The 8,995-nt window shown below is 44.7% G+C and overlaps 1 protein-coding gene across 3 annotated transcripts in view; it reads right to left on the reverse strand.

Annotated features, from left to right (window-relative positions):
* Window positions 1-8,749, reverse strand: part of TPP2 (tripeptidyl peptidase 2) — an 88,237-nt gene extending 79,488 nt beyond the window's left edge. For all 3 annotated transcript variants that reach the window (XM_067536901.1, XM_067536902.1, XM_067536900.1), the window contains exon 1: window positions 8,580-8,749. In XM_067536901.1, coding sequence (XP_067393002.1) covers window positions 8,580-8,741 — 162 coding nt within the window. In that variant the 5' untranslated portion in view covers window positions 8,742-8,749. The remainder of the gene's footprint in view (window positions 1-8,579) is intronic.
* Window positions 8,750-8,995: the final 246 nt, after the last annotated feature.

Consider the following 8,995-nt stretch of genomic DNA (forward strand, 5'->3'; position numbering starts at 1 on the left):
TATTTACTTTCTCCACATCAGTCATGATTATATAGACCTCTATCACGTTCCTCCTTAGTCATCTCTTTTCCAATCTGAAAAGTCCCAGTTTATTATTCTCTCCATATATGGAAGCTTTTTCATACCCCTTATCATTTTTGTTGCCTTTTTCTGTACCATTTCCAATTCCAATATATCTATGGCACCCCACCAGTTCTGCCAATGCACTCCAACCCCAACTAGAAATCCCAGAGGTGCTGAAATGTACAAACTCTTCACCTCCTTTTACAACCCATTCACCCACAGGATTCCATCTCTCTCTATTAAAGGACAAAAAGGAAAAAAAAAAAGTTTGTACATTTCAGCAGGTGTGGGGTTGGCAGTGTAAAAGCATGTTAACAGAGCATACTAGGGCATGGCTAAAGATTAGATTATGTCATGGAGATCACAGATTCCATGACCTTCAGAGACCTCTATGACATTTTACGCTTGAGGTGGCAGATGGCACTGCAGCTCTCAGCTGCCACAGGCAGCAGGGGCCACACGACTTTGAGTCGCCATGGAACTCCCAGCCACTGCAGGGGGGAACCCCACAGCTCCCAGCAACCGTGCATAGCAGGGGTTGACGATGAGCCCCAGGGCTGCAGCAGGGACCCCCAGAGCTGTCAGCCACTGCAGCAGCAGATGCTGGATCTTCTCCTCCCTATCTCCTCCCCACGCCCCAGCAGAGCTTGGCCTCTCTTCTCCCTCCCGCCACTCAGGCTTTGTCCCCCATCAGTGCCCCTTCCCCTCTCCCCATTATTTTTAGTATAAGTCAAAGACAGGTCATGGGCAATAAACAAAAATTCACAGAAGCCTGTGACATATCAGTGTCTTGCTAAAAATAACCATGACAAAATCTTAACCTTCAGCATGGCTGAAAGAGGGCAGAGTTAAGATTGCATGGGCAAGCTTAATGCTGCATTTCCTGGTTTTCAGAAGTTTGAGCTTTGTTCAGCTCAGTTACGCAAGGGGACAACATACTACCAGCAACCTTAACTCTGCATTAATATAGGTTTTTGACAATGAACAGCTATGGATTTATGCTGAATAAGAGCAGCATGTGGTTATTTTGTCAGCCTTATATAAAACAATTACCCGATTTCTGGAAAAGGACTTATGGCCTAAGAGGCTTAAAAAATTAGTTACACTAGTAATGCTCAGAATCCCAAATTCAGTGCAGAACCACATTTACTTATTTCCCAACTATTCAACCAACACCCCTTGCATTTTATAAGGAGGAAATGTCAGTCTGTCCCTCTAACAGAGCCCTCCCCATCATCTACAAAAAAATGACACAAACACAGTTCTCTACATCACACAGAAGAGAAAAATGGACTAGGATATGTTACTTTCATACTACTGGTCCTGCTAAGTCCTGCAGTAGCATAGGCATAATCCTGGAGAACATACACAGAGAAGGGACAAGAAGGATAAAAAGGGAGCAGAAACAAAGCAGTGAGGAAAGGGACTAGACTGATTGTTTAGTGACTGCACTCAGTTCAAGACCAAGCTTGGTTTCTTACATTGGTTCCAGAAGGAAGTGGGAGTACCAACATCCCGGCTTCTGTTTATCTTAGACTAAGTTCTCTGGAATATCAATGCTTTCATAAAGTGCTAACACCTGTGCTACTATACAAATACCGTGGAAGAAGTGTATTCTTTTCAATTGGGTGGGAAGACTGACGGATTGGGAAGAAAATACCTTAACTTACTCTAGAATTCATCTCAAGCTAAACGAAGAAATAGTATCACTGGGCTTATATAGAAGGTCAGCACATCCAGTCCTCCTCAATGAAGTTCTTGTGTTGCATGCAGTTAAGGAGAAAGTAAGGAAAATAAAATCATTGTAGAAGACCTCAGAAGAGAAGGGGCAAGCCTGGAACTAAAGGAAGATGTCAGAGCTGCTACAGAACCCAATTGGAACTGATCTACACAGTATGAGGGTCACTTGATATACAGTGCTTTTTATTACTGAACTTAGCAAGTATGTCCTATTGCCCAATGTTATAAGAATGAAAAAAGTAGTTTTGCAAAACTGTATATTGCATTAAAACCACACCTTTGCTTAAACTGACTCTTACAGGTTTGATCTATATGCCTGCCACATTCTATGGCAGCTGTAACACTGTCAGGATAGTATACCATTGAAAAATCTCAGAAGAAGAGCCAGCTATTTATGGTGTCAGGAGACTGCAGGAGGAAGAAAAAGATAGATAAGTGTAAAATCACATGTGCAGGGATGCCCCTCACATTATATGAAACATACAAGACAACATTAGTCCATGTTACTCTGCTTCTGACACTATGACACTTCACCCACTGAGGAATGGTAGGAAAGCAACCCCCCAACGGACAATGCAGCAGACATGTCTAAGACTGGGAGGGCTTAGCAAGAAAAATAATGCAGTGACATATGGCTTCTAAAGTTGTTCTCTAAAAATGTAAAGGCAAGAATAACAGAAATACCTATCACCACAGTCCTGAAATGTGAAGATTGTGGTAAATATCCTTTGACTTCAACACTACTTTATGGGCACAGAGGTTCCCCAGTGTGGATCCAGCTGTTGGATCTGGGTAATTAAATTAATCCACAGTCCCTCTGCAGCTACCAACAAACAGGAAGATAGCTAAGCATTTGTCATACTTCAAAAGATTACGGTTGAATATTTATGCCAATTGCTTGGAAATTTATGTATCCGAGTGATCCAGGATATTGACTCTTGTCTGACAGAAGATAAGTTTTTAAAGAGGTATACTGAGGAATTGTTCCAAATAACATTGATTCTGTACGGAGAAATTCATGTTCAAATGCTGAAGCACAGAAGATTATAAATTGTTTATTGACATGCAATTATGTAATGGCAAAAATATGTCCCAAAAGTGTTATGAGCAGGCTTTAACACAGCACCATTTTCTAGCATTCATGAATGATCTCTATATGTGCAGGTTTCCACTCACAGAGGAACCAATAGCTGCTCTTGAATAGGTAGAAGAGGTTTATGCTGGAAATCGGTTTCTCCCAATAGCAAATCAATTGGAAGCCAGGGCTTCCAATGAATACTGAAAAAATGTAAAAGCTATTCAGTGAAGGAGTCTCAAGAAAGCATTCTCAAAGAAAAAGAGGATGGGAATATAAGCCATGCTTATTCCCACCACTAAGGGGAGTCACATTACAACAGATGGCCAGTACAGGAATTTGAGTAGTAATGGTCTTATGGCGCTTAGGAAAAGCTTCCCCTAACAGGGGGAATGTGTAACCTATACTTAGGCTATGTCTACTCTACCATTTATGTCAATATAACTTATGTTGTTCAGAAGTGTGAAAAAAAAAAAAACCACACACACACACCTGAGTGACATAAGTTACACCCACATAAGTGCTGGTGTGGACAGCGGTATGTCGGCAGGAGAAATTATCCCACCACTCATTGGGGTGGTTTAATTATGTCAATGGGAGAGTTCTCTGCTATTGGCATACAGCAGCTACACAAGTGATCTTACAGCAGTGCAGCTGCATCGGTACAGCTGTGCCGCTGTAAACTCAGTAATGTAGACATGACCATACAGTTTGGCTCTCTGACCTCTAACTGAGGAATGACAGTATTTATGAGAAAGTAGAGGGGTTTGAGCTAATAGATCTGGGTCTTTCAGCTCAGTGAGCAAAGACTCAGAGGCTCCAATCCAGAGGTGCTGGGTTCAAGCCCCACTGCCCATGACCCAGTTAGGGTCTTCTCACTATTTTCATGCTCACGTAATGGCTCAAGTATTAACTACTACGGCTTCTTCTGCAGGAATCAAGGGAGCATCGTCTTTGAGTGCACTAGGACAAATAAAGGTTAGAAACTACAAGGCAACATGTGGAGCTTCAGAGCTAGTTTTTATTGAAGGATTTTAATTCTGAAAGCAACCTCAGTGAGCCTGAATGATAAGACTCAGTGGTATATGACTTTTTTAATGGATTGCAATTATATTTTAAATGTTGCCTTATGAAATTTATACTGAGATGTTAATGTTTGAGAATTCATGTGTCTAACATGAAGTCTCCCAAAATTGGTCTATGTTAACTTAATGACATTATAAATTACTTCTCTTATAATGCTGAAAAGTTATTTTGCTGTATAGTGACAAAGATTCTATTCTGTTTTGGATTTATAAGAGAAAATAAAAATAAAAATATTTGATATTTTGTTTTTTGCCTGCAGCACTTTGGTAAAATTCAAATAAAATAACCTTTCAGTGGTGACACTGAAGAATTTATAAACAATATTAATAGTTTTATTCATTGTATATTTTAACCTAAAATTGAAACAGAATAAATTTTCAAATTTTCAAAGAACAAATTTTGAGGCTTTATAGACCATTTAAAACCAATTATTTTAACTCAATTTAACTGATTTAAATTAGGGCTATAGTTTCAAACCAATTATTTGAACTGCCCCACTCTTGGGAAGGACCTGCAGGAAATGGGAGTAGAGGTGTATTAGCATCAACTGTAAGAATTAGACTGCACTGTGAGTTTATGATTTTGGGAAGTAAGAGGGTCATATGTTTAAAAAAAACAAACAAACCTTTGGCTGAGCAAGCTTTCGTGATCCATTAGGCATTTTATTACACAATAAGTCTATACAAACTGACTGCTCTTCCCAAATAGAACTTCTTTGGAAAAAAGTAATACATTTATGATGCAACAATTAAACCCTTGGTTACTTATTTTTTACAGCACCTGAAAACGTACAGGTCAATTTACAAAGCAATTTGTAAGCTCTCTGGAGCAGAGATTGCGTCTTATCTAACTTGAAACATGACAAGACAAGCAAAGGTGACAATCAACAGTGAGAGGATGGGATAGGGAACAAGTTTATAGAGTTACTCAATTTAAGCATCTGTACATCCTGAGGTCTCAATTAAGTGCTTTGTTTTTAATTACTGCACACATGAAGATTCATTGCACAAGTGTGTATTAATGAGGAATTTGAATGAGGACAGTAACTAGGAAGACCAGGAAGTGTATTCCATACATGGGGTGGAATGGGAAAAGACACAGACTGTCGTGAGAGCAGCAGATTAATGGGACATCAAAACCAGCATCATCAGCAGGAGTGGGAGGCACCATGATGAGACTGGGTAAGGGGGGGAGGCAGTACTACATAGCACCCTGAAGATAAAGACAAAAAGTTTAAACTTGATGAAATGAAGAAGAGGAGCCAATGGAGAACTAAAGGTGGAGGAGAGAAGGATACCGTCAGATTAACAACTGAAAGAATTTTAGTGATCTCATTTTTGGTGGGAGGAAAAGGGAGAAAACATGGATATAAGAGGGCTTGTCTTCACTAAAAAATGTTACCATATTCAAACAGCTGTGCAGATTTGAGCTGGCTGGCATGATGCTGACCACCACCTCTCACAAGAGTCTAATTACTTCATTCCTCTCACAAGAGTTTAATTACTTCATTCCAAATCTCAGACACTGTGCTCAACCTGGACTTTCACTGCCTTTAACACTTACTTTGTCATCCCTATGCTTTCATTACTCCAGCCTCTCTGGTTATTCTTTCAGTGTCTTATGGTGGGGAGGGTCCTCTTTTCTGCCCACGCTCCCTAGGGAGTTCCCAAAGTCCTGAATCTTTGACCACCTCCTCTTCTTCCTTTACACCTTTTCAGTAATCATATCTGCTCATGTGGCTTCAGCTACCATGTTTAGTGGATAATTCAAATTTACCTTTCCAGTCTTGTCCTAGCTCTCAGCCCAATTCTGCATTTCAGCATGTCTCCCAGACATCTCCTCCTTGATTCCGCACCACCAATTTAACACATGGGCAAGATGAACTTATCTTTTCTCCTAAACACTCTGTCATCATCGAAAGCACCCATATGCATGTCCCGACATTCATCCTCAACTCCAGACCCTCAGGAGTTACCATTTTGACTATACCAACCTCTTCCTACTTGACAGCCACATTAGCTTCAGTTCATTCAAAACATGAGCCTCGAAAAGCATCTTCCTTAAGCATCATTCTGGCCATTTAATCTCACTCAATTCCATCACTATGAGGTGAGGCAAAATTCAAGCTCCTCATTCTCACCTTCAAGGCATTTCAGGGTTCTTCATCTCCCTATTTAGAGACACGTTTCTTTCCATGTCGCCCTTCACCACCGTCTCATCTGCCACAGCTCACATAACCATCCTTGCACCTTCTTCCACACTATCCCTTATGCATATAGCTTTTTCACCAGGCCACAACCACCTCCAAGTCCCTCCTCATGACCTACTTCTGTGATACCGACAAAAGCAGAGATGCTCAAGGGCAGCTGGACATACCTGATGGACGTTATTATATGAAAATTATATACAAATTACATACAAAAGAAACTATATTTAAAAAGTTAAGGTTGAAAAGTCAAGCAGGAAAGCTGGGAAGGATCACAATTAAGGTTGCCTGCACAGTGTTAAACTGAACTCAGAGTCTTAGAACAGAAAATGTTAGGCAAATTTAGCTATAAGCAGAGCCAGCAGCTCCACGCATAATAAAAATATACACATTTTGATTGCATGCCTCTCCCTCTCAATATGTTTTTTCTCATTTTAGATTAATAATTTTTGCAGGAATAGACCATGTATTATGTTTGTCTGTAGAACACCTCGCTGAACACAGATGACTACACCAACCACAATAAAAAAAAAATCACACAACACTATGAAATACATAAGTATTATCTGGATTTTATTAAAGAGGAACCTGAGTTAGAGAGATTGACTTGTCCAAGGTCACACCAGAATTATGTGGCAGAATGAGGAATATAATCCAGGTCTCAGAAGAGCCCAAAACAAGCTCATGAGGGACAGTTATAAAGCATTCTTTGTGGAGGGAACTCAGCTGTGGAACAGATGCCCAGAAGAGATTAGACTAATCTAGAGTCTAACCATTTTTAAGAAACACTGCAGAGTCTTTCTTAGATAAGGCTGTTCTACCATAGACAATGGCATTCACAACAACAAATCTCTCTTCCTGCCTCACAAGAAATCTTGCCCTAAGCAGAGTTTCCATAACCATGTTTTTTCTAAAAGATATATACTTCAAACAGAAATTAATTCGGGGTAGTCGTATGTCTTGCGTTACACAGGACATCAGACTAGATGATCACAACAGTCCCTGTTTTGGCCTTATAACTGATGAACAGGGCCCTACCAAATTAACAGTCCATTCTAGTCAGTTTCACAGCCTTAGGATTTGAAAATTGGTCAATTTCATGATTTCAGATGTTTTCACCTGAAATTTCAGATGTTGTACAATGGGGGTCCTGACCCAAAATGGGGTTGTGGTGGGTCACAAGCCAGTTGCAGGGGGATGGCAAGATTGCCACCCTCACTTCTGTGCTGTCTTCAGAGCTGGGCTCTCACAGCAGCGGGGAGATGAGTCTGATCTTCCCTGTGCCGCTGGAAGTGCCCCAGCAAGGAGCCAGGTGCTACCAGCAGCAGGGGAGAGATCAGATTTCATAGGGATGGCCTTATTTCACAGTCTGTGAGGCTATAGCTTCACTAAGAGTGGCAAATTTGCTGCTGTCAGATCAATTTCTCTAGATCAACTAAGCAGTCAGTGAAGACACACTCAGTTGATCCAGAAATCAACAGATTAAGACCACCTCTTCAAGTAGCACAGTGCTGTGTCAACGGGAACAGTGTTCCCATCAGCACAGTGCAGTGAAGACAGCGTGCAGAAGAGAAGCAGAGAAGTCGAGGGGAGTTACGCAAGTTTTTTGCGTAGCTTGCGTAACTCCCCTCGACTGCCACCGAATCTCAGAGGTAAGTGAAGACAAGCCCTGAGACGTTTTCCACAGCCGTGAAATTGGCAGGGCCCTACTGATGAGCCACAGAAGGACACACAGCAAAGATTTCCACGAAGACAATTAGAGTCTGTGCTTTGCCAGTCCGCCTGGCATGGTGATCACGCACACATCAGTGGCAGGTGCAGCACAAAACTCCAGGATAAGCCGCTCTCCTGAGCAAAACCCCCAGCCAGTGCACCAGCTGCTCACATTTCTCTCCAGGGATGGGGCGCGCACACACCCCGGCCGCAGCTCTCGTGTCAGTGAGGTGCCAGGCCCCTGGCAGCCCTTGGTCCTGTCACTTCACCTCTTGAGGTCTCCCACCCCAGCCCCTCCAGCCTGCACGAGCCACCGACGCCGGAGTCCTGCTCCTACACGTCCCTGCGCCGCCTCACGCCGCTCTCCCTACCGCTGCCACCCCCGCAGCCGCCCCAAGCTCCTGCCCCTTCCTCCTCCGCCCGGCCTCCCGCTTTACAGCGCCTCGCCCGAGAGACGCTCAGCCGGGCCCCGGCCGCCTCTGCCCCGCGCTGCCCGGCTTCCTCCCCCGCCGCAAGACGAGCGGGGCCCTCGGGGGAAGGTGCCCCGCGCGACCGCCAGAGGCGCTGGGGCCGCGCTGCAGCAACCGCCGCCACCGCCGGCCCGGCTCGCTGCTGCCCCGGCCAGGGACAGGGACAGGGCCCGGGCGCGCCTCCTCCCCGCTCCCGCACTGCGTGCGGAGCCCCCGCGCCGGCTACCTGCAGGCCGGGCGCGCCGGGATCCACGCCGGTGTCCAGCACGGCCAGCAGCACCCCGCGCCCGTCGTACTCCGGGTAGCGGCCCAGGAAGGAAGCGGCGCCGGTCTCCTTCTTGGGCAGGAGCCCGTGGAAGGGGAACGGCTCCTCCGCGGCGGCCGCCATGACGGCAGGGGACGGGCGAACGGACCAGCGGCGCCTCTGGGAGGCACCGAGGGGACGGGACGGGAGGGAGCCGACACCCTGCTGGAGGGGCTAAGTCAAGCACCGGCGGCGAGGCGCATGCGCCTCCACCTAGCCAATCGAGGGGCAGCATGCCCTCGCGTTCTAGAGCGCCACGGCGCATAGGCTAAACCAGCCAATCGGACGGCGAAACGCACTTACGTACGCGCCGCAGCTGGGGTCCGGGGGGCGGGGGC

This window comes from Emydura macquarii, unplaced genomic scaffold (genome assembly GCF_026122565.2).
Source record: "Emydura macquarii macquarii isolate MOO-44397 ecotype Brisbane River unplaced genomic scaffold, CSIRO-AGI_Emac_v2 contig_3671, whole genome shotgun sequence".
Lineage (NCBI taxonomy): Eukaryota > Metazoa > Chordata > Testudines > Chelidae > Emydura > Emydura macquarii.